Source organism: Eubalaena glacialis, chromosome 16 (genome assembly GCF_028564815.1).
Source record: "Eubalaena glacialis isolate mEubGla1 chromosome 16, mEubGla1.1.hap2.+ XY, whole genome shotgun sequence".
NCBI classification, from domain to species: domain Eukaryota; kingdom Metazoa; phylum Chordata; class Mammalia; order Artiodactyla; family Balaenidae; genus Eubalaena; species Eubalaena glacialis.
This window is the reverse complement of record NC_083731.1, coordinates 81,333,852-81,360,656: the sequence shown is the minus strand read 5'-3', so window position 1 is coordinate 81,360,656 and position 26,805 is coordinate 81,333,852. Positions and strand designations below refer to the sequence as shown.

The following is a 26,805-nucleotide window of genomic DNA, read 5'->3' as shown; positions in this document are numbered from 1 at the left end:
CATCCCCATCTACATATGGAAGTGGGTTTTCTTTCAATCTTTTTTTTCCAAGCTCGTTTTTTGTTATTTCTGTTGATAACTTCAGAATTTATTGTGATTTAATTATTTAGGGGGAATGTTTATTTCCTTTGTAGATTTTGAGATCTATCTTAACTCATTTTGCCCTCTAGTCACTGCTAAAAAGTCATGCAAGTAATAGGCACTTGATAAAGTTTTGACTATATGGATCAGTGTATTGTACAAAGGCACCATGTCTACATTATTTAGCTGAGGTCTGTGGTCACAATCGTGTATCTGTTGTTATGGAAGATGAACAGCTTTTGCTTCTGTTGAGGTAAGGCAGAGAGACTTTCTTCTATTCCAGGTTCTGTGGAAAACTGGGAATCCTGTCACATTTATATTTACCTTCCTGTGGAATGATTTGTCGCATTTGCTGAATATCTTCTTTGGTTGAAGGAACACAGACAGCTGTGGGCTTGATTCTTGCTTTTCCTAATCTGAAGTCATGAAGTTGTTCTCCTACATTATATTCTAAAAGCTTTTACATTTGCTTCAACATTTAGGTCATTAATCGACCTGGAATTCATTTTGTATATGGTGTGAGATAATGGGTACAATGTCATTTTTTTTTCCATGGAGATATGGAAGTGTCTCAGAACTTAAAAAATTTTAAACAACTTTACTGAGGAGTAATTTACATACCATAAAATTTACTGAGATGTGCAACCATCACCATAATTGAATTTTAGAACATTTTTATCAGTCCAGTAAGATCCCTCATGCCAATTTATAATTAATCTGTCACTGGATTCTTTTTAAGCTTTCATCTTGAGCTCTCTGCAGTATCCAGTACTTTTGGCCACTTCCTTTCTTGAAACTTGGTGTGCTCCTTCCTTTCTGACAGGGCTTCCTTCTGGGTCCTCCCCCCACCTCTTTGATCATTCTCAGATTGTTTTGCAAGCTCTTTTTCCTCTTCCCATTTCAAAGATGGGTCTTCTTTCATCTCTTCCTTGGCCTATCACTCTTGTCACTTTATAAAAACGTTCCTGAATGCTCTCATGTGCCCCTGGTTTTATCTATCAGTGAGGATTTCCAAATCTGTCTCTAGCTCAGACATTTCTCTGGAGATCTAACTGCCCACTGGCCATTTCTTTCTTTCTTTTTTTTTTTCTTCTTCTTCTTCCTCCTCTCCCCCCTCCTCCTTTCTTCATTTTTTCCCCTCCCCTCTTTCTTCAGCTTTATTGAAGTAAAATTGATACACAGAAAAACCTGCACATAGTTAATGTATGCAACTTGGACATACACATAATTTGGACATACAGCCATATGCATAATATGTATACGCCTATGGTACTGTTACCACAGTCAAGGTAATAAACACAGCCATCACTTCTAAAAGTTTCCTTGTGTCCTTTTGCCTTTTTTGGGGGGTGTGGAAGGGGTAAGAAGACTTAACATGAGATCTACCCTCTTAACAAATTTTTAAGTGCATAATACCGTCTTGTTAACTATAGGTGCTGTGTTGTACAGCACATCTCTAGATCTGAATCATCTTGCATAACTGTAACTTTATATCTGTTGAATAACAACTCCCCATTTCCCCCTCTTCGCATCCCCTGGCAACCACTATTCTATTTTCTGCTTGTATAAGTTTGCCTATTTTAGATACTTCATGTAAATGGAATCATGCAGTATTTGTCCTGTGTCTGACTTAACTCACTCAGCATGTCTTCCAGGTCCATCCATGTTGTTGCAAATAGTAGGATTTTCTTTGTTTTTAAAGGCTGAATAATATTCTATTGTATGTATACACCACTTTTTCTTTATTCATTCATCTGTTGAACATTTAGGTTGTTTCCATATTTTGGCTGTTGTGAATAATGCTGCAGTGAACATGGGTGTGCAGTTATCTCTTAGACATCCTTATTTCTATTCTTTTGGCTATATAACCAGGATTAGGATTGGTGGATCATATAATAGTTCTATTTTTAATTTTTCAAGGAACCTCCATACTGTTCTTCCATACTGGTTGCATCATTTTACATTCCCACCAACAATGTACAAGGGTTCCCATTTCTCCACATCCTTGCCAAAACTTTTTTTATCTTTTGTTCGTGGTTTTTTTTGGCTATCCTAACAGGTGTGAAGTGATACCTCATTGTGGTTTTGATTTGCATTTCTCAGTGGTGAAAAATGGAAAACTTTTCCTCTTAAATCAGGAACAGGACAAGGATATCCACTCTTGCCACTTCTATTCACTATAGTACTAGCAGCCCTAGCCAGAGCAAGTAGGCAAGAAAAAGAAATACAGTCATCCCTCGGTATCCATCAGGGATTGGTTCCAGGATCCCCCTTGGATGCCAAAATCCAAGGATGCTTAATTCCCTTGTATAAAATGGTGTAGTATTTTCATATAACCAGATTTTCCCGTATGTTTTAAATCATCTCTAGATTACTTATACCTAATACAGCATAAATTCAACATAAATAGTTGCCTGTATGTGGCAAATTCAAATTTTGCCATTTGGAACTTTCTGGAATGTTTTTGGGAATATTTTAAATCTGCGGTTGGTTGACTGTGAGGATGTGGAACTCGTGTATGAAGGGCTGACTGTAAAGGGCATGCATGTTGGAAAGGAGGAAGTAAAATTTAATCTGTTTGCAGATGACAAGATCTTATATGTAGAAAATTCTAAAGACCCTATTACAACTCCTAGAACTAATAAACAAATTCAGTAAAGTTGCAGGATACAAAATGAACAAATCAGTTATATTTCTATGTACTAACAATGAACTATATGAAAAAGAAATTTACAAAGCAATCCCTTCATAATAGCATCAAAAAAAACAAATTACTTAGAAATTAACAAGGAGGTAAGAGACATATACTGGAAACTACAGTACATTGGTGAAAGAAATAAAAGAAGACAGATAAATGGAAAGACATCCAGTGTTTATGGGTTGGAAGACATAATATTGTTAAAATATTGAGCAATATTTAGAACTTCTAATTTTGTTTTCTCCTTTTCTCACTGATGTGCCATGCCACTGTATTCATATATTACATTTCACATTGTGTGGGTCTGTTTCTGGGCTAATATTTCCCATTGATCTTTTTCTGCTCCAATACCACACCATCTAAATTACTTTAGCTTTCTAAAGGGATTTGATATCTGGTAGAAAAGTCCATTCACTGTGTTTTTCTTAAGTATTCTATATCTTGTTATTCTTGGCCTTTTGAATTTACATGTCATGTAAATTTACGAGTTTAAAAAATTAAACTTGTCATCTTTCTTTAAATATCAAAACCTGGGCTTGATTGGGACTGTAGTGACTCCATAATCAGTGTGGGAAGATTTGCTGTCTTTATAATATTTGAGACTTCTGTGAACAAGATATCTCTTTATTTATTTAAATTTTCTTTAACTTCTACCAATAAAGCTTTATGATTTTTCTCTGTAAAACACATCTTTCGTTAGATTAATTCCTGGGTAGTTTATGCATTTCAATGTGAATTGTATTTTTAAAGTTTTTGGTTGCTATTATATAAATATAATTGATTGTTGTGCATTTAAAACCTTTTTATTTTGAAATAATTATGGACATAAAGTTGCAAAAATACTACCTAGAGTCTTGTGAACCCTTCATCCATCTTCTGCCAGTGGTGACATCTTATGTAACTTGTAGCACAATATCAAATTAGGAAATTAACATTAGCATGGTGTTGTTGATTAGATTACAGACCTTAGTTTTCTCACTTTTTTGCATGCTCGCTCGCTCTTGCTCTCGCTGTTTCTCTCTCCCTGTATGTGTATGTGTAGTTTTGTGTAGTTTGATCCCATGTATAGATTCATTTCACCACCACTACAGTCAACATACAGAACTGTAAAGGAATTCCCTTGTGCTACTTGTCATGCTCATCCATGCTCCTTGGCAACCACTAATCTGTCCTCAGTGTCCATAGTTTTGTCATTTTTGAGGATGTTAAATAAATGGGTGCATAACAGTATATAACCTTTTGAGATTGGCTCTTTCAGTGATAAGTTATTGCATTTATCAGTAAAACAGTTTTTTTTTTTTTATTGCCAAGTAGTATTTCATTATGCAGATCTATCAGTTTGTTTAACCATTCACCCATTGATGGGCATTTTGATTACTTCTAGTTTTAAGGTATATGAACAAAGCTGCTATAAACATTCTTGTACAGATTTGTTTGAATAGAAGCTTTCATTTATCTGGGATAAATGCCGAAGAGTGCAGTTTCTGGTTTGTATGGTAAATACATGTTTAGTTTTATGAAAAACTGCCAGACTGTTTTCAAGTATGGCTGTACTATTTTACATTTCTACCAGCAATGTGTGATAGATCCATTTTCTTTGCTTCTTTGCCTATGTTTGATATTATCACTATTTTTTATTTTAGCTGTTCTAATAGTGTATAATGATATTTCATTGTGGTTTTAATTTGCATTTCCCTAATGATTAATGATGTTGAATATCTTTTCATGTGCTTATTTGCTATCTGTATATCCTATTCAGATGTCTGTTCATGGCTTTTGCCCATCCTGTAATTGGGTTGTTTGGTTTTTTATAGTATCCTTTTGAGAGTTCTAGATATAAGTCCTTTGTCATGTATGTATTTGCAATATTTCTTCCCATTCTGTAGCATATCTTTTCATTCTCAACAGTTTTTCACAGAGTAAAAGATTTTAATTTTTGAAGTCCAATATATCAATTTTTAATTTTATGGATCTTGCTTTTAGGTGTCATTTCTAAAAACTCTTTCCCTGGCTTCAGTACTGAAGATTTTCTTCTCTGTTTTTCTCTAAAAGTTTTTTGTTTGCTTTACAGTTTATATTTAAGTTCATGATCTATTTAAAATTTTTGTATAAAAGTATGAGGTATTTAGGTCATTTTTTTATTTTGTTTTTTTAGTCTTTACATTCAGTTGCTCCAGCACTATATGTGGAAAAGTCTATTATTGCTCCATTCAGTTGTTTTTGCATCTTTGTAAAAAAAAAATCAGTTGGACGTGCTTGTGTGGATCTCTTTCTGGGTTGTCTGTTCTGTTCCATTGATCTGTGTGTCTGTTTTTCTGCCAAATTCACATTGTCTTGTTTACTCTGGCTATATAGGAAATTTTAAAGTTTGGTGGAATGAGTTCCTCCCACTTCATTCTAAAATTAGCTCACCTCTTCTGGTTCCTTTGTCTTTCTAGGTAAACTTTGGAATAAACTTGTTTCTATTTATGAAAAATCTTGCTGGGATGTTGTTAGAATCCCTAAACCTATAGATCAATTTGGGGAAGAATCTTGAGTCTTTCAGTCCATGAACATAGTATATCTCTCCATTCATTTAGATCTTATGTGGGTTTTTTTCATCAGTGGTTTGTAATTTTCAGCATACCAATCCTGTATATGTTTGTTTTGTTTTTTTTCTGTATATGTTTTGTTAGGTTTGCACTAAAACGTTTTATTAATGGGGGGGTAGTGATTGAAAGTAGTATTGTGCTTTTAACTTTGGTTTCTGTTTCTTGGTAGTATATAGAAATAAAATTGATTTTTTATGTTGATCTTTATATCCTGTAATCTTTTTTTTTTTAATTAGTTTATTTTTGACTGTTGGGTCTTCGTTGCTGTGCATGGGCTTTCTCTAATTGCAGCGAGCGGGGGCTACTCTTTGTTGCAATGTGTGGGCTTCTCATTGCAGTGGCTTCTCTTGTTGCGGAGCACAGGCTCTAGGTGCGCAGGCTTCAGTAGTTGTGGCACATGGGCTCAGTAGTTGTGGCTTGCAGGCTCTAGAGCACAGGCTCAGTAGTTGTGGCACACGGGCTTAGTTACTCTGCGGCATGTGGGATCTTCCCAGACCAGGGCTTGAACCCGTGTCCCCTGCATTGACAGGTGGATTCTTAACCACTGCGCCACCAGGGAAGTCCAATATATTCTGTAATCTTGATGAACTAGTTTTTTTTTAAGATTCCTCTGGAATTGTTTGTATAGACAGTCGTGTCATTTGGAAGTAAGGATGATTTTAGTTCTCCCTTTCCAATCTGTATGCCTTTATTTTCTTTTCCTTGCCATATTGTGCTGGCTAGGGCTTCCAGTATTATGTTGAATAAGAGTGGTGACAGCAGACATCCTTGTCTTGTTTCTGATTTTGAGAGGAATTATTCAGTCTTTTGCTGTGAGGTATTTTGTTAGCTATAGTAATTGATGTTTGCATATTGATTTTTCTACTCTACAACCTTGTTAAACTCAATTTTATTAATTCTGATGTTTTATCTATAAATCTTTGGAGTTTCTGTATACATAATCATGTAATCTGCAAGTAATGACTGTTTTGTTCCTTACTTTTTATCTTTATACTTGATACCTTTTTCTTCCTGTGTTGACTAGCATCTCTATTGCAGTGTCAAATAGAAGTCATGATAGCAGGTATGTTTTTGCAGGTCCTGAAAACAAGTAAAACACTTTCAGAAGATCATCAATAAATGTGATTTATGCTGTAGGGTGTTTATAGCACCCTACCTTTCTCAGATAAAGGAAACTTTCATATAAATTTTAGTTTGTTGAGCTTTTTGTTCTATTTTGTTTTATAGTCAAGAATTGATGTTGAATTCTTATCATTGTCTCTTCATTTTTGACATTATCACATGGTTTTTCTTTTTTAATCTGTTAATATGGTGAATTCAACCTTGCATTCCTTGGATTAAACCCAGTCTTTTATATGTAGCTACATTTGTTTTCTCAGTATTTTATTTAAAAATACTGTATCTGTAAACACAGAAAAGATTGGTCTGTGACTTTTTTTCCTTTCTTTTATTTTTCTCATTGGGTTTTGGTATCATGGTTATGCTAGTTAGTTACATAAAATTAGTTGGGAAGGATTCCCTTGTTTTCTAGTCCTTGGAAATATTTATATGACACTGGAATTATTTCTTCCTCAGTTATTTGATAGAACTCATTAGTAAAGTCATGTAGACTTGGATATTTGTCCTTGTGGAAAGATTTATCGATTATTGGTTTTCTTTCTAAGTGGCATTTTTGCTTCTTGAGTAAATTTTGGTAAGGTATAGATTTTCTCCAGTTTGTCTAAATTTTTAAATGTTTTTATGTCAAAAATTGTAAGATTGGCCTGTGATTTTTTACTTTGTTGATCTTATGCTTTTTTTTTTTTTTTCTTTACCCCTGATCCATTGATTCTTAGAAAGCACTTTAAATTTTTAAATGTTTGGAGCTTTTCTTTTTTGTTGTTGAAGTATAGCATAATTCAGAAAAGTGTAAAAATTATAAATGGTTATCTCTGTGACTTTATACAAAGTGAAAACAATAGTGTGACCCGCATCCAGATATATAAGTAGAACATTACCTGTACCCAAGATATATTCTCTTACTCCTCTTTCAGTTACATCTCCCACCAAAGGAATTCACTCTTCTGACTTTTAACATCATTGGCTAGGTTTCCTTATTTTTGAATTCTTCTGGAAATGTAGTCATATTTTATGTATAGTGTTTTATATCTGGTTTCTTTCACCTAACTTTCTTTGTAATGTTAATCCATATTGTGTGAAGTAGTAGCTTATTCACTCTCATAACTGTGTTGTATTTCATTGTATGACTATACTACAATATATCTTCATTCCACTGTGGATAGGTATTTTTGTTTTCTGTTTTGACTAGTGTGAACGGTATTGCTATGAACATTTATATGTCTTGTAGTGGACGCAGGTATGTGTTTCCATTGAGTAAATACCAAGGAGTGTATCTTGGGGCCTACTTATTTATGCTTGTTAATTTATGTTTAGCGTAAGTGCTTTATTTTGTTTAGTGTTTGCATCCTTTTTTTCCAACCTTTTACCTTCAGTATCTCATATCATTATTTAAAATTTTTTTTGTAAGCTCTCTATATTGAAGTTTAAAAATCTTGATCTTTTAATGTGATCATGTACACCATATATACCATATTATAATATACTGATATATGTTAAATATTGTTGTAAATACTATGTATAGTAACTTATTATACATTTCAAGTTTTGTTTGGCCCATTTGTCCTTATTTCACTGTATTCCTAAAAATTATATTCCTTGGATGTAAACTTCAGCTTTGCAATTATATTTTTTAACCACATTGCAGGTGACATTTTGCTGTCTACTGGTTTATATTGTTGCTAGTGAGAAGTCACTATTAGTTTAAATACTGTTCCTTTGAAGGTAATATGTCTGCTATAAGGTTTTGTTTGTTTTTTTGGAATTATTATTTTGAACTTAATTCTGTTTGGCTTCTTGAATTTGTGAATTGGTATTTATGATATTCACCTCATAGAGAGGCCTCTGCCTTATTCCTCTTCTTCTGGTACTCCCATGAATCATAAGTTTAACTGTTTTACTTTTTCTTTTGTGTATTGCATTTTTATGTTTCTCTGTTCGGTATTTTTGGATAATTTCTTCGGACATCTTTTGTAGTTCATCAAGTCTCATAGCTTTTCTTAATCTGCTAATAAACTCATCCATTAAGTTTTTACTTTCAATTTTTGTATTTTTTCATTTTTAGTAGGTCTTTTTAGTTCATATCTTTTAATTTACTGTATAATTTTTTATTCCTTGTAGATTTTTAAACTTATCTTTTATTTCTTTCAAATTATAAATGCATTTGACCCTTGAACAAATGGAGGTTAGGAGTGCTGACCCTCCCCCAACCGCAGTTCAAAATCCATGTATAACTTTATTACTTGACCCTTTATATCCACTGTTATAAACATCCACGGATTCAACCAACCATAGACTGTGTAGTATTGTAGTATTTATTGAAAAAGCTTTGTGTATAAGTGGACCCATGCAGTTCAAACCGATGTTGTTCAAGGACCAACTGTATAGTAGTTTTCTAATCCGTTTGATGATTGTAATATTTGAAGTTTTGGGGGGGTCTGGTATTTCTGTTGGTTCTTGCTCATTGTGCCTTGCTTGCTTAGATGCTTGGTTGTTTTTGACTTGATAATGCTCATTGTCCTAGAAACATCATATGGGGATTGTTTGAAGTGCAGGATGAAGGTTCCCTCCTCTAGGAGGGCTTGAATGTACTTATATTAGGTGCTTGGGGGTGCTACCAGTTGGGGGTCACTGAGTTCTTGTGTTGAGGTTCTCTGGACTATGTAGGCAGTGTGAACCTCAGCAAATGTGTAGGCTTATGGCCGAAACTAATTAGCTGTTCCTCCCTTGTATCTGCTATTACTTTGCTTAATACCAAGGCAGCCTTCTCCGCTGTCCCTTGTGGGTGGTAATGGCAGCATGGGCACATGTTGACTTGGTTTAATTCTCTCCTTTGCAGGTATTATCTTTTTTGGGTTGAGGTAGTATTCTACATTAATGTCAGGAGGGTCTCTGATGTTCTTCCTTGACAGGACTCTGTCCTTTTTCCATAAGATCACCAAAACTGAACTCTAGATTTGTCAGGGTTGGCAGATGCCTTCAGGGTGTAAGTGGATATAAAGTTCCATTTAGTTCTCTGGGTTCCTGAATTCTCTTAGATTTTGGCCCAAGTAATTTGTGGTGCTATTAAAAAAAATGCTGTGTGTATTTTATATATATGTAAATAAGTAAGTAAATAAATAAATAAAATCACTTACAGTTTTTTTGTTGGAGGGTCAGTGCAAATAACCTAGCTTGCCACTAATGGAAATGAAAGTAAAAATAAAATTTTAAAAATTGGGGAAATATTCAGTAAAATGATTTTCATTAATTAGATAAGTGAATTACTATAAATTAGGAAGTAGTTATAATTTTTTGTAGGGAGAGACTCCTTACCATGTTTATTATGAATGTTGTTAATACTTATTTTTTGGTTTGCATCTAATAGTTTTCTCGTTTTAGGGGTAAAAATATTTCCATCATGGCTCATTCAAAGACAAGGACCAATGATGGAAAAATTACCTATCCTCCTGGTGTCAAGGAAATCTCAGATAAGATATCTAAAGAGGAAATGGTGAGACGGTTAAAGGTGAGTAAAATTGGGTTATGTCCTTTGGACATCCGTTTAGGATAAGCAGAGTTGTGGGAGGACACCTGTGGAAATCACATAGAGCTGTATCTTGTTAGGGCAACTTCAAGTAAATCAAAGCAGAAAATGTCTCATGGCCAAACTAATTAGCTGTAATTAGGAGCTAAGAGAGTGGAGTAGATAAAGAACTGTAGGGTTTCCTTAGCTATTGTTAATGGGAGCGCAGTTAGAAAGGTGAAGCTTAGATTTTCTAGGGCTGCCTCTACTTGGGTATAAAGAACAAATCCACAATACGCTTATACTCATTATTATCTGTAGAAAGTTGTCTCCTTCTCCTATATCTCATTTATTTTATAAAAGCAACCATTTTAATTTGAGAAAAGAAATTTTAATTCTTCTGAATACTATGGCTGTATTTTACTTTCCTGTATTTTGAAAGTAGGTTAAAGAGCTTTACTTTTAGCTCTCTGCTTCTGATGTGCAGCAGTGAGTCAAGATTGATGGTGAACTTCCATTCGTGAGGCAGTCACTGTATGGTTAGAGTCTCTTCATATTTGTTTGAATAATGTTTCATCTTTGTCTTCGAGGCAGTGATAGTCTCCGTGATTATAATGGTTAAAAGAGCAGAGTGGCCAAGAAAATTGTTAAGCTGATTAGTTCAGATGGTCTTTATTTTTGAGCATTTTTTTCAGTTCAATGTTGTATCTACCTAGACATGTTGCTTGTTATATTAGTATCAATATTTATCTGTATTTCAAGTGTAAAAGACTTGCCTTAATTAATCATTGAAGGCCCAGGAGCCTTGAAGTACTACTTTATTGCTGCATGGTTTATTTATTAGAGGAAAAAGACCCTAATACTATTATAAGTTTCACATAAAGTCTTAGTATTATATCCTGTGCATAAAGTATTAGAATGTCAGATATAAGGTGTTTATTGTTCAAAGCAAAAGACATTTTTGAGCAGATTAAATTTACCAATATGTGGATAGTTTATCTAGTTGGGAATTGTGTATATTTTATTAAAAATGGTTAAGCTACAAACTCTAGATACGACATTTTTCATTTCTATGTATTTAGATTTTCTTGACTTATTAAGTTTTTAGAGAAAGAATATTTATTTCCTCAGATTTGTTTATATTTCAGCAATGATATCATCCTTATTGTTTGCTAAGAAATGAACATTAAACACAGACAGAGACTATACTTACAAGCTTTTAGCATTTAGTGTCTTTTATGGATGTTATTTTCTCAGACATCTTTTTTAATTTAGAGGACTCATATATGAGTTATTCGTGAGTTTTATAACACCATTTGAGTTGGTCACAGTATTGAGGAATTCCCATTATCTGGCCCTTGAATAAACTTTATTGATAGTTTTGGTGGAATGATTTCCACAGTGCTTACTTACATTTAGTGCTTGTAGTAAGCTTTCATTATTTTGTAGATATTTCTGCTAAGCAATAATCTGGTTACTTTTCTTCTTTTTTTTTTCTTGATTTACACTTCCCACTGTTTTTAGCAACCGTCTTGGAGAAATATAGGAAGGATTTAATGTGGGATGATGGTAATTTTTGATATGTACAAGTACAGGTATAAGTTTTATAAGTTATAAAAACTTGTTAATATGTAAAGTGTCATTGTTTATGTAATTTATAGAATTTCTTATAACATTTTATTCAAAATATACTTAATCTCTCACTCTTGTGAAGCGATTCCAGGGAAAGAAAGAGTTCCTTGCATATAGCTCTTTTTTTTTTTTTTGTCTTTTTTCATAATCCATCAAAGCCATCAAAGCATATATCTTAAAAGTAATAAAATTAAAAAGTTAGGAGAGTAGCCCTGGACATTGTACCCTTAAACTAATTGTAGTGTCAGACTGGAAAGATTAGTCTACTGATGGTTCTGGCCTCTGGTGTAGTAGAACTGAGGGTCTGCTCTGTGACGAACACTGTTACCCACAGCTGCTCTGAGAATTCAGTAATACGTTGGACAATTCATTACTCAGAAGTCTAACTCTACAGCAGAGTGTAGCAGGAAATCCACGCAGTATGTCTCAAAGACCAAGTCCAGCCCTATTTGTTGATTAGTATTTGTAGTGCCACCTAGTGGATGCCAGATGGTCACCTTTGCATTAGAGTTGTGTTTAAATGTCCCTGACGAGTTCAGCAATTTTGTCAGGTCTTATGTGAAGTAGGAATAGTACACACTGAGGCTTCCTTGTGACTGCTGATAGTACAATTATAGAAAGCTGTTCACAGAATTCAAACTATATGATTTTTCACCATTGTTGTTTCCATCCCACTTCTTTTATGTAAATGTTTGCTTTCTTCTGCTCACTCCATACATGCCATTGAGTCCTACTAATGAAATGACCATATCATATTCTCTTTAACTGTGGTACAAGAAATATTTAATTGGATGCTACAGTAGTTACTTCATGGTAGCTTTTTAATGTTTAGGGATGCATCTTTGTCATCCTTTTCTGAATCTGTTTATATATTCTTTTTTAGCTCAGTGTTGTAAAAGTGAGACTGGAAGTACTATGTTAAGCTACTTCTAAACTTTTAAAATCTGGTTAGCAGGTGTGATGGGTAAATGAAAAGTATTTTATTTAGTCTTTTAAAGAAAAGTTGTATTTACCCTATAGTTCAGAAAGGTCTTGTTCTCTCAGATAGATACTTTTAGGGGAAACATGAAAGTGTATTTATTGGAAGTTAACCTTTGTAATTAATATGGCTTTTATTTCAAATGAATATATTTTTACATGGAGGATTTCATTATTTGATTATTTTGTTTTTATATAGATGGTTGTGAAAACTTTCATGGATATGGACCAGGACTCTGAAGAAGAAAAGGAGCTCTATTTAAACCTAGCTTTACATCTTGCTTCAGATTTTTTCCTCAAGCATCCTGATAAAGATGTTCGATTACTGGTAGCCTGCTGCCTTGCTGATATTTTTAGGATTTATGCTCCTGAAGCTCCTTACACATCCCCTGATAAATTAAAGGCAAGTACTGATTAAAAGAACTGCCAAGATTGACTGATACTTTATCTTTCTGACTAAAATGGGAATCGAAGTATTTAGATTATTTCTTTGGATTCTTTGACATTAGCTGCAGCAGTCTTTTGTTAAACTATTGTACTTCTGTTTTCTGTAGAATTTCCTCCCTCCCATTAGTATTTAATTTTGTAAAACAATTTCTGATCTTCAGAATAAGAAGTTGATTAGTAAAGTGTTTTCTATACTTTTTTTTTTTTTTTTGGCCACGCCACACAGCTTATGGGATCTTAGTTCCCTGACCAGGGACTGAACCTGGGCCACAGTGGTGAAAGCGCCGAGTCTTAACCACTGGCCCACTAGGGAATTCCCTATACTTTTTATATTATGTCATCATTAGTGGTATTTCACTATCAGTTGGGGACACTTCCTTTTCCTTTTTAAAAATTCATATTGAAGACCATGTTCATTATTTAAAACACAGTATCTAGTGTAAATCTGAATTTATAACATATGAATCCTAATTCACTTAATGTAAGGTGTGATGTGAATTGTTTTGAAGAAAATACAATGAACAAAATTTTAATGAAGGGTAGAAAGCACACTTAGTACTTGGTTATGGTAGTTGTAAGTAAAGGCATGTGAATGAAATTTTTAAAAGATGAGAAAAGAAGGGGAATAGCATGATTAATCCAGTGGGTAGAAAGCATGAAAATAAGTAGAGCTGTGCAAAAATTTATTGAATAAGGCAAGTTAGAAGAAAATTAGAAAAGCCAACAATAATAAAAGATAATTGTGGAAACTGTTGGTTAGGAAATGAGTCCCTAGGAAGATTACCCAGTATGGAACAAAAAGACAATTTAGGTTTATTTTATTTAACAAATATTGATGTTAGTTATATGTCAGGAACTGGGTTTACCTTGGTGAAAAACAACCCAGACTCGGTTCTTGAACTCAGGGAGTTGCTTCTTAAAAACTGCAGTGATTGTTATTGCCATCAGAAAACCCTTTTTATATACCCAGCTTCATGTTTAGGTCAGTGCTTGTTAGAGAGATGATCAATGAATATTGTCTTTCCACCTCCAAGTAGAGTCAGTACAGCAGTTGTTCTCTCTTAGTCAAACCAGAAAGGGTTCGCTCATGGAGAACATATTTTATACAGTACTACTAGCAAAGTAATTTTCTTTTTTTAAAGTAACCATTTTTGAAGGATGTACTTGTGATAGTATTTTTCTTGAAAAGCTACTCAGTAATCTGCATATTCTATTTCTTCCCTTTTAAGAAATGCTTGTTTATCGTTTTACTTACAAGGGAAACATTTTTTTCTTTTTTCTTTTTGATTGATTAGCATGCTTCCTTTGTAGAATTAACTTTAATAATTTTAACCTTTTCCAAATTTTTCAAAAACTGTCTTCATAAAAATTTGACTCTAAGTGATATTGAACTTATCTTTACCCAGGTATAAAGGGCTGTGCAGTAAAAAACCAAAAGCAAGAGATGGGGATAGATTGATAAATGGTAGGGAAAAACAAGTAGTTATAATGACAAGGTAGGAAGCTTGACGAGTTAACTTCTGTGGGTCTTCTTAAAATTTCTAAGCTTCTGCAATCTATTGTCTTCTCACTTGGTGATTTTATTTTGGAATTTCAAGTTTCCTAAACCATGTTCTTGCTATATAATTACCATATATAGTGCTATTCCAGCAAACCTGATCAGTTCAGCTCTCAGTCATTACAGCCTGTTTGTTCTAATGACAGCATAAATTTTAGTTTACTCCATTTTCAGGTCTGTTTTTTTTAACCTACAGTAAGGTGTTTTTCTTTCTCTACTTTAAGATCATAGTAAATGATTTACCGTTTTCCTTTAAAGGGCAGTAAGATATTTGGTGTTTTCATGATGATGCACATTTAAAAAATTCCAGCCAAGTAGAATTTTTTTAAACTGGTTCTTTACAATTTATCATGATAGATACACATGAGTGCTGAATTATCTTTAGGAATTTTAGTGGATATTTTCATAATCTAAACAAAACTTTGTCTTTTTTTTTTTTTAAGGATATATTTATGTTTATAACAAGGCAGTTGAAGGGGCTAGAGGATACAAAGAGCCCACAATTCAATAGGTATTTTTATTTACTTGAGGTAAGCAATATATTCTATCTTGAGATGACATTTTAAACTGGGTTTTGTGCTTGTATATTTTTACTAATTAAAATTTTACCCTTTTCCTTTTTTATATCTTATTCTTAGAACATTGCTTGGGTCAAGTCATATAACATATGCTTTGAGTTGGAAGACAGCAATGAAATTTTTACCCAATTATACAGAACATTATTTTCAGTTATAAAGTAAGTTTACTTTACAAAGAGTATAATCTTTTTTTAAATGTAAAGAATTTTTAACTTACAGGTGAATCTGCATAAACTGTGTTTACTATGATGAATATTGGAAGGCTAAGAGTTATAACTTAACTCATTAACATGATTTTTATAGATGTTTTGACAATGAATACAACTTAATTCTATACTGTAGAGAATAATATAAGAGTGGCATAAGGTAATCTATAGCCAATATAAAAATATTTTTTGGATTATATTATTTTCTTTTATTTAAATCGCATATTACTGACTCCTTAATTCATGTGAATAGTTGAGTTCTTTGTGTATTCCTTAAATTTATCTACTAGAATTAACTTCCGCAAAGTAGTTTGATTTTCTGAATTTAAGGCAAAACTAAAGTTGCATTTGATTTAATTACTTTTGATTGTGAGACTGGTAAAAATTAGGAAAAAGTAATCCTGGAAATGTAATTTAAAAAATATTTTGGATGCTACTGTAAGATTTGGAAGAGAGGGAAGCTTTAAATGAATATGTAGAATTTGATTTAATTAATACCTGAGTATCATTTTAAAATAAAGTGTAATGTTCTATGTTATGATTAAATCTTATAAATTTCAGATATACTTTAAATGAAATATCAATTTTGAATTTCAGCAACGGCCACAATCAGAAAGTTCATATGCATATGGTGGATCTCATGAGTTCTATTATTTGTGAAGGTGATACAGTATCTCAGGAGCTTTTGGATACAGTTTTGGTAAATCTGGTACCTGCCCATAAGGTAAGTAGCAATATATATTGAAATATATCAAAAGCCTGTTAATATTAGGGTCCAGAATTTGCTTACGTTTAAAATGCAATTTATCCTGCTTTATAGTTTTGGAGACTTTTATTGATTAATATTAATGAACATCACTTGTGTTTAATAAAACATGATACACTTATTAGTCACTAATTAAATGAAGAGATAACAGATGTAGTACATGTGATAAAGTATCTGTAATAACTCAGTTTTGTATAGGATTATGTTTCAAGGAACACATTAATAGCTACTTTGATGCAATTATATAACTTTATATGTTGGGAGTTACACAACCAAATAAGGCCTTAGGTAAAAGACAATGATAGTGTAGATGGTGGGGAGGGGTGAAATTAAAAGGGAAGTCTTTACTAACTTGGAGAAAAGGATATGTTGATGACACAAGTATTTCTTGCCTGGGTGATATTAATCAAGTTGTGTGTGTGTTGTGTGTGTTTTTGTGTGTTTCGTTCTTTGAAAATGACTAACACTCTAGTAAGCAGTTGGAAATATGGTTCTGTGATTCACCAGTATAAAGGTCTCTGTAAAATTAAGACCTTTTTGGAAAGATATAACTTAAATTTATAGCTACACAGCCTTCACAGAAATAATGTTTCATTAAAAATGACCTCATAATCCAAAATTTCCAAACTTTTAAGAAGTCCATCAATACTGAAAATCAGATACTAAGTAAAAATTCAGATAATATATTTATTAGATAAAAATATTAAATACCTTTAAAAGGATTAAAGATAACAATTTTATGTTTTAATATCTAGAAGTATAAGAGTTAAAAAGTATGATAGCTAGACATATGAAAGGAGAAGAAGGTACGGTTAGAAAAAAAAGTAGAAATGAAAAATGTTCATAGAAATCAAAATATTTTTTGGATTATAAAAGATATTTAGAGAACTAGGAGATAGATCTGAGGAAATTGTACAGATGCAGTGAGATAAAGTTAAGGAAAACATAACGATAGAATGAAAAGGTCCAATATATTTAAAAGTGATGCAGAACACTGCATAAGAATGGAGAAAAGATGATATTCAAGTAGATATTTGCTTAAAATTTTCTACAACTGATGAAAAGTGTAAATTTATGAGTTAGGTAACAAAAGTGTCATGAACAGAATAAATAAAAATAAATCCCAGTGTAGGCGTATCCTGGAGAATTTGTAGAATGACAAAATAGAAATAATCTATAAAGCATCCAGAGGGAAAAGACATATCCCTTACCAAGGAATAAACATTAAACTGATCGCTGACTTCTCAGTAGCAAGGATAGATGCCAGAACATAATGGACCTATATTTCCAAAGTACTGAGATAACATAACTGTATACGCATGCACACAGTTGCTATCCAATTTGAGTGAAATTAAGACATTAAATATACAACTTGTCAATAGAGCCTTCCTGAAAGAACTACTATTTGAGTACTTTAGAATAATGGAAATTGAACTTGAAAGAAGTGAAGTGTAAGAAGTATTGGTGAACAATGAAATGCTCTAAATAAGAACTGATATATAAAACAAAAACAGTAGCGATAATAATTATAATGATTAATTAAAGGGATTTTAACAAAATGGTCCTAAACCACTGGATAAAAATAACATGTAAGATTGAATGGCTTAATAGAGTCAAGGAGTGATATGATCTTGCTGATGATCAGGAGTATAGAGCTATTGATTTACTTTGAAATTTATTATTTTTTTAAAATTAATTAATTTATTTTTGGCTGTGTTGGGTCTTTGTTGCTGTGTGCGGCCTTTCTCTAGTTGTGGTGAGCGGGGGCTTCTCTTCATTGCAGTGCGTGGACTTCTCATTGTGGTGGCTTCTCTTGTTGCAGAGCACGGGGTCTAGGTGCACGGTCTTCAGTAGTTGTGGCACGCGGGCTCAGTAGTTGTGGCTAGTGGGCTCTAGAGTGCAGAATCAGTAGTTGTGGTGCATGGGCTTAGTTGCTCCGCGACATGTGGGAGCTTCCCAGACCAGGGCTCGAACCCATGTCCCCTGCATTGGCAGGTGGATTCTTAACCACTGCACCACCAGACAAGTCCCTGACAGGTGGGTTCTTAACCGCTACGCCACCAGGGAAGCCCTACTTTGAACTTTAAATGAAGTATTCATGTTAAAATTTTAAGGATTACAATGCAAGGAAGAATTACAATAAATGTAAATGGCCCAAATTTACTACTTCAGGTTGTCAGATTAGATTAAAAATAATCCAACTGGTCATTGTTAATGAGAGATACAAAAATAATGTCACAAAAAGGTTGTCACTAAAAGGATGGAAAAAAGATTTGCTGTGCCAGGCACATACTAACTGAAGGAAAGCTGAAGTAACTTGTATTGATTTTAGATGTTATAGTCTTCACCAAGTAAAGAAGGGAGTTATACAATGATAAGTTTTAGTTCTCAGGAAGATGCCTAAACTTGTATTCACATAGGCTGAAAATATATAAAGCACACATTGAAAGAATTATAAGGAGAAACAAACTCACAATTTAGTGGGCCATTTTAATACATTTCCAATTGATTATAAATCAAATAGCCCAACAGTTCTTGAGGATTTTAAAACACAAAACTAACAAGCCTGTAGCACTCATAATTAATCTGTCAAAAGAGTAAATCATGATGGCAGTTATAAGAAATTTAGAAATGATAATTAAAATGATACATATTAAAACCTGTGGGATTCAACTTAAATGTTGTTTTAATCTAACTTTATAGTTAAAGTGTCCAGTTCAAGAAATTATAAAAATATCATTAGGTTATACAGTCTGTACAAGAAAGTAAACCATGAAGAACAGAAATGAATGAAATAGAAAACACAGTGACATTTCAGAAAAACCTAAAGTTGGTAATTCGAAAAGTGTATTAAATAGGCATACCCTTGGCAGTTTGAATCAGAAAAAGGGAGATGGTATTAATATACAGTTTTAGAATGAAATAAGGAACAGCAGGCATTAAAAAGATCAAAAATTCCGTGAACAGTATTTTATGCTAACATATTTGGAGTTGGACAAAACAAATTTCTAGAAATTAAAACTTGCCAGTTTTTCTCAAGAGAGAAAATCTTGAATAACCTTTAACCAATAAAAGAAATTTAATTGGTTTTAAAAACTATATCCATAAAACAAACAAAAATCTTTCCTCTCAAACAACAATGGCAGTAATAATAGCAACAGCAGCAGAACTCAAACCAAGCATGAAGGAACTTAAACTCATCACCAGGAGATTTCTATTAATCATTTAAGTGCCATGTAATCCTGATATTCAGCAAACTTTTTCAGATTATAGAAGAGGAAGGCATGCTCCACAATTCACATTATGAGCAGAATATAGTCTTCATAGGGAAAACGAGAGAAAACCAAGTTCAAGAAAGGAGGATAATAGGCTAATTTAATTTATAATACATTCATGTAAATCCAATATAAAATAATAGTGGACACTATCCAGAATGATATAAAGTAATATTGGTAATGAGCAAACTGGCTAAATTTTAGGGATTCAAAGATGGATTAACATTAAAAAATATTTGTGGAAATTAACAGAACAAAGAGAAAAAATATCAATAGATGTATAAGAAAACCATTTGATAAAATTCAGTATAACTTATGATAAAAAATATTAACATATTTGAAATAGAAAGGAACTTCCTTAAATTGATAAGGTTATGTATGATACTGCACTTAATGGTGAAATGCTGAAGCATTTTCTTTGAAGTTAGGAACATTGTCAAGATGTCACTTCTACTCAGGAAAAAGTCAAGTATGCTATTTCGAATCGGCATTAACTAGAAGCCTTAAGTTAGTGGAGTAAAACAAGACAAAAGATAAAAGGATAAGAAAGAAGAAACAAAACTGAAATTATTTGCAGATGTTACGACTGCCTGTGCAGAAAACACAAAACAGTGTACAGATTAGTTTCTAGAACAAATAAGAAAATTCTGCAAAGTCGCTAGATATAAGATCAATATATAAAAATCTGTTAGTATAGTTTCAAAAAATTTTTATTTGTAGCTTTAACAAAGACTTGAGCTACTTAGAAATTTATTAACAATGTGCATGACCTTAATGTTCAAAATTATTACAGTTGTTGGAGAAGTGTAAGAGACGACTTAAACATGTTGCATGATTTGTTATGTTTATGTGATGGGAAACTCAGTATCACAATAATTTCATTCCTCTGCATACTAATAGATAACCTAATCAAAATAGAAATTGTGAATGTGTATTGCGTGTGTATATGTACATGTGTGTGTAGTTTGACAAATTGGTTTTTGAATAAGAATAAGAAAGCGGGGACTTATCTTACCTGGTGTTAAGACATTATTTCCATATGTCCCTTTGACTGTAATCAGGCAGTAATAGACAAAGGGACATATGGAAGTAATGGAAAATTTACAAATGGGTACATGGTTGTATAGAAACTTGAGAGTGTGAGTATTACAGGGAAGTCATTGGAGGGAATAATGGACTTGAATATCTGTATGGAAAATAATATAAGATTCTTATTTCACACCATGCATAAAAATAAATTACGGGCAGAATAAAGATCTAAATCTGAAAAGCAAATCTTTGAAATTTTATTTGAAAATATAAAACAACAAATTAACCTCAATATAGAAAAGAATTTAAAAAATATAGAGAGAGCACAAGCCAAATAGGAAAAGATTGATATATTTGGTTATATTAAAATGAAAACTTTTGTATGTCCTAAGGTAGCGTAAGCATTGTAAAAACATAGGTATAGGCTCTAAGATATGTTGTGCATGTAATTGGCAAATGTTTAGTGTATAGAGAAACTCTACAAATAAGAACAAGACAAAACAGCTCATTTGAAAAATGGCAAAGGTAGTATTTATAGAAAATTATTTCTTATATGCACAAGGAAGCATGTATCAATACAAGACAGTTTAATGTCTATGAATAGGAGAATGAGTAAATAAGCTGTAGCATATTATATGTGAAAATACTAAGCAGCAGTTAGATATTAATGAAATGATACAATACAAAGCATCAATGCAGATAAATCTAAAAATATGCTGAATGTGAGTTTCAGGATATATACTCTTTTCCTGCTGTCTGTAATATGTTTAAACTGGAATAGTGATTCCATTTTAGATCTTTGGTCATGATTCTTTCCATCATCAAAATCTCTTAGAAACATATTTTCTTAAGGTATTTTTTCTTGTACTTTTTTTCTTTTCATACTTGACTATTTATGTTTCTTTTTTTTTTCTTTTTTGGCAGTGTTGCATGGCTTGTGGTTTCTTAGTTCCTTGACCAGGGCTCAAACCCGGGGCCCCGGCAGTGAGAGCGCTGAGTCTTAACCACTGGACGGCCAGGGGATTCCCTTGTTATGTTTCTTATATCCTTGGACTTCCCTATGCTCTGAGATGTGCTTCAGGAGAATCTGCTTTCCCATAGCTGCCCCAAACTCTTTAGTCTTTTGCCACCTGTGGATTCCCCATTTCTGCCCACACTAGGACCCAGTTCATTCTCTTATGATGTTTTGGTTCTTTTGGTCTTGGAGTGAAATAGCCTGTATTTGTACTCAGCTGAACTGATTTGACTTTGCAACTAGCTTTACAGTGACTCAGTATCTCCTTTTCTGTCTAATAAACATTTATTGACCTTTTCTATGTGGTTTACCTTATGCTATGAATAAGATATGAAGAGAATATAATTATCCTTGCTTGGAAGGGATCTTAAGATCTACTAGACCAGTTAGTCTTAGGAGAAAAGTGGCTTTGCCGTCGCCCTTTTATTCGAATTGAGTCTTAAACAGTTTTCTCATTTATTGACTTAACAGTAGCTTTTTGAATACAGGTAATATTTCCTTTTTCATAGTTAGTGGTGTATAATATAGATACTGTTTTTTTTTCCTTCAGAATTTAAACAAGCAAGCATATGATTTGGCAAAGGCTTTACTGAAGAGGACAGCTCAAGCTATTGAACCATATATTACCAATGTAAGTTTTACTTGTCCAATTGGTTGTCGGAAAGATTAGCCAAAATTTTAAAGACTGCTAGGAGCAGAATTTCGGCAAGTGGTACATACTTTAACATTTTGTATTGTTTTAATAATTAAGTGTATTTTCTTTCTCCTTATTTAAAATTATTATTGGTTAATATTTTCTAGAAGATTAGCTCTCATATTCTTTGTTCATTCATTTCTCTCTTTCAAATTGCCTAGGAACTAAAACAGTTTTTATTTTGGTTAGCAAGATACACTGTTTCTATTGTTGGAAATCGAGTTAAATGTAATTAGATAAATCATATAGAACTTATCATTATTCAGAGAAGTTGCTTACAGCTTTTTGGAAATTAAATGATTTGTACAAGAAGAACATATGAACTAATATCAAGACATAAAAATTGAAGGCAAGTGTGAATGACAGCAGTGTGGTGAAAGTTGCCTATCTGGCTCTCCCTGGGGTAGATTCCATATAAATCTACCTTTTCTGAGAAGGGGGAAGAATTGCAATGAAACAAGCCCTTTCATTATCATCTCAAATCTACTTATTTATGGTTAATGATCTTCTATTTATTTTCAGAAGAAATGTATTTTATCTGATAAGTTCACTGATAGAAGCTTATTATAAGTTTTAATTTTTCCCCCATAGTTCTGTTGAGTTGCACAACTCTAGGTGGCACCATTCACATTGTTTTCCGTGTGAATGGTACCTACTGGAACAAATCTAGAATGCAGTCTTGATGTTGGCCTCTGGAATTGTGTAGCAGGTCTGTCTCTCCACCTGCTTTCCATTTTTACCCACATGTAAACATGTAAATCTGTCTTCTTGAAAAAAGTGAGAAAGAAAGCCTTTTATAATTACTTATGTACTTAATTTTCCTGAAGTTTATTGAAGGAGAATTTTTCTTGAAGTAATACAAAATTTAATTTAGTATATAAAAATACATCATGAAAAGATGTACTTTGAAAATTAACATACTTTATGGAACAGTACTATGGTAAATTCCAGTTTTTGTTACTGGCTTATGACCTTAAATAGTTGTGAGCACATGATGATTTGGAAAAATGTATTTAATTTGTAAAGAAATTGTTTTGGAGGGTGGACTTTCAGAATCTGGAGAATTAAATTGTGTAACCTATCTTAATAGCTCCAGTCAGATTGCCAGAGAATTCTAAATATTGATTTCTGCAAGTTTTGTGAGTCTTGGGTATTGGCTGCAGTAAATTGGTTAGATTGAGTGGATTGAGTTCTTTCTGTTATGACATAATGGCACTTGAAATCTGTAGAACCAGATTTAAGCATTCTGTTATTAAGTGCCCCTTCCCTTTTCCTTTGCTTCAAGTGCCTGTGAATGACTGTTTCCATGGCCATTAGATATACTTAGGTGAGCTCCTCCTGGTGGTCATTTATTTAAGTTGATATTGCTGAGTCAGATGTTTTTAGGGGAACACTTACCTTTTTCTGATGCCTTTTTCTGGCATAAAAATAAGAAATTAACACTATACTACGCTGATACATTTTCTAGGATTGGGAAAATAAATATTTGATTGGGTAATAAAAGAAAAAAAAAATTCAAGATAGAATGAGGTGATTAGGTTCATTATACTATTCTCTCAACATCTGTGTATGTCTGAAAATATTTATAATAAAAGTTAAAAGAAAGATAGAAGGACCAAGGAAATACTTTTAGCAATCCCAGGTAAATCAAGGTAAAAACATTTCCCTGTCACTTACACCTCATGTTAATTTCCTGCTCTTAGTTCTTACCTACAGAAATAGACAGCCCCATCCATACTTGGTTATGTCTTTATCAGAAGCTGAGGCTGGGGGCAAGAGGCACAGGATTAGTAGAATAGTCTGAGCACACTTTCAGTTATATATTTATTTATTCCCAGTACTTTGTCATTATTTTCTTATCTCTCTCTGTTTTTCCTATTTTCTTGTCCCTTGACTTATTTGAGAGTTAGCTAAGAAGTCATTAAGAATTGCTTTTTTTTTTCTCCTCTTCTCCCTTATAAATCTACAATTACATGTAAAATACTTTCTGGTGAGCTTAATTGTCTTGTGGGGTTTTAGTACAGTGTAAAAATCATTCTCAGCCTTTTTGGATTTGTACATGTAATAACCATTATTCATATATCTTCCTAGTAGAGAATTAGCAAGCAAAAATAGAGGTAGGATGTCAAGGTAATAATAACCCCACTTCTGTCTCTTTTTTACTTGTGTCTTTTTTCACTCTCATGCATATAGACACATTCAAATTTCCTCTTTATATACAGTGCTGTTTACATATATAGAACTTAAGAAATCACTGTGGCGTTATAGATAACTTTTTAAAATAAAATTTTTTGTAACTTGACAACTCATGAAACTAAAAAGTGTGTGTGTGTATGTGTATGTGTGTGTGTGTGTGTGTGTATATATATATATATATATATATATACATAAAAGGTACAACAGTATCAAAAACAAAAAGTATGTAGTGACAATTCAAAAAATTTCCTACATGGATCACTTCTTGGTAATGTTGTTATTTTTTACCAGATCTTTTTAATCACAAGTTTTAGGGGATAGCACGGAAGTATTTTGTTGGATTGAAAAAATGTATCAAGCTTGTCTTGATGTAGGTAAAATTTGGTTAATTTGCTTAATCTCACTTAGCCTTAGATATTGGAGTTAATAATGCTTGGGGTGATGGTAGAGAATGTGTTAACTGATGTGAAAGCACTTTTGTAATTAAAATTGATCATTTAAATCTAAGGTAGAATTTCTTATCGACCTTTAACTTACTCCTCTTACTCCTTTCATTAGGAGGCAGTTGTTATAATTTAATTTGTTATGTGAAAATTAGTTACCATTTGTCAGTAAAAGACTGATGTTTTTTGGTAGCAAATACTTTATTCAAATCTATATCTGCTTCCACTGAATTGTATACCCTCAGGAAGGTTGTTTCACCTATAGTTGTATTATAGTACCTGTTACGTATCATTCATTCATTTACTGAATCTATTTTGGATACCTCTCTGTCAGGCAGTGTACTAGGCTCTTGTTATACAGTGAAGACTGACTTGGAGATAGATGGAGATTATAAGTGTCAAATAAATGTTTTTGATGGACTTTGTAGAAAGTTACACTGGGTTTTTTTTGTTGTTGTTGTTTTGTTTTTTTCCTATTTTCAAATGAGTTTTCCCCAGACTGATAGAAGAAGAGGATGGTTTGATCACCAAGATGGCCAGATTGGAAAGAATTATTTTCTGTAAAGAAAGGTAGATTTATCATTTTTAAACAGGAGAAAATTTTCGAATGGAAACAACGAAGCCACTTTATCTTCAACTTGAATGAGAATTTAACCTTTGATGTCATGAAATTCTTTTCCCACAAAATTGATGAACATGGAGGACAGACGAGTTATTTTTAAAACCAATAAAGAAAGAATAGTAGAACAGAATATTTTCTTTTTTTCCCTTCATGGCTAGGTGGTTGGTACAGGTTCGTAGATCTAAAAAACTTAAGAACAACACAGGAACTAAAAGTAAGCAGAGGAGACATTGAAATGTAAAGTCCTGACTGTACTTTCCAGATAGAAAACCTGATTAAGCCAAGTTGTTTGTTAACTGTCACAGAAAGAAGAGATCAGGGCAGCTTGTGCGGGGTAAAGAATCCTTAATTCCTTCTTCAAGGAGATAAAAGATGCTGTGGAGAATATGTGGGATATGCGCTGGGTTAATTTTTTACATATTTGGAAAACTTTAAGTAGAAAGGAACTTGATCATTATGCCATGTATTTTTACGATTTTCAGTAGTAACATGATGAATGATCTGAGTGTGGAAACTAGTTAGTGCTGGCTGCTTATAGAAAAAAATTGTTCACATTTGGATTTTCCTTGTGTTTGTATGTGCTTTTAATTGGACTTTAATTAGTGCTATAAACTTTGTATGTATGTATACATTGTTTATCAGAATATAAAAGAAGACAAAAAGTATTAGAAAGATATTGTTTTGCCTTGTAAATATAAAATTATGTATTTTAAAAATGGAATTGGTTTCTACTATGAAGGTGTAAGGCTTTGTCTTCCATACTGTTGTCTCCCATACTGCTATGGTGAACAAAATGTGATCCCTTGCCCTTAAGAAATTTATCTAGTAGAGAAACTAAGACATGTGTACAAAATAAAATACGGTAAGTACCATAATGTGGAATAAAGTGTATTTGGTAGGTAGGGTATTTATTGATATGCTAATTGATGAGTCAGTACAAATTACTTGTCTTTTATTATGTACGAGGTGAATTCCATGTTTTATGTTTTTATGTAGCCAGTAGTGATTTCCCACCTTCTTAGAAAATGTTTTGGTATGCCTGTTTTGACTCTGTATAGAATGATAATGAACTTAATTGAATAATAAAATTTCAGAAAATTCACTTTATCTATGGTGTTTCTATTAATGATAAATTTTCTTTCTCAAAAGTTTTTTAATCAGGTTCTGATGCTTGGGAAAACATCTATCAGCGATTTGTCAGAGCATGTCTTTGACTTAATTTTGGAGCTCTATAATATTGATAGTCATTTGCTGCTCTCAGTTTTACCCCAGCTTGAATTTAAATTGAAGGTAACTATTCTAAAAATAATATGGTTTTATCAACCAGATTAGCAAAGCGCATTATTTGTGGCTTTTTAATCCTTATAGTGGTTTT

At 32.7% G+C, this 26,805-nt stretch overlaps 1 protein-coding gene across 6 annotated transcripts in view; it reads left to right on the top strand.

The window, feature by feature from the left end:
* PDS5B (PDS5 cohesin associated factor B) overlaps positions 1 to 26,805 on the top strand; it is a 193,750-nt gene that overhangs the window by 66,182 nt on the left and 100,763 nt on the right. For 5 of the 6 annotated variants that reach the window (XM_061171207.1, XM_061171206.1, XM_061171205.1 and 2 more), the window contains exons 2-8: positions 9,854 to 9,994; positions 12,801 to 13,004; positions 15,050 to 15,136; positions 15,245 to 15,342; positions 15,988 to 16,114; positions 22,026 to 22,106; positions 26,580 to 26,720. In XM_061171207.1, the coding sequence (XP_061027190.1) occupies positions 9,887 to 9,994; positions 12,801 to 13,004; positions 15,050 to 15,136; positions 15,245 to 15,342; positions 15,988 to 16,114; positions 22,026 to 22,106; positions 26,580 to 26,720 (846 nt within the window). In that variant the 5' untranslated portion in view covers positions 9,854 to 9,886. The remainder of the gene's footprint in view (positions 1 to 9,853; positions 9,995 to 12,800; positions 13,005 to 15,049; positions 15,137 to 15,244; positions 15,343 to 15,987; positions 16,115 to 22,025; positions 22,107 to 26,579; positions 26,721 to 26,805) is intronic. The other variant, XM_061171203.1, reaches the window with a different exon arrangement.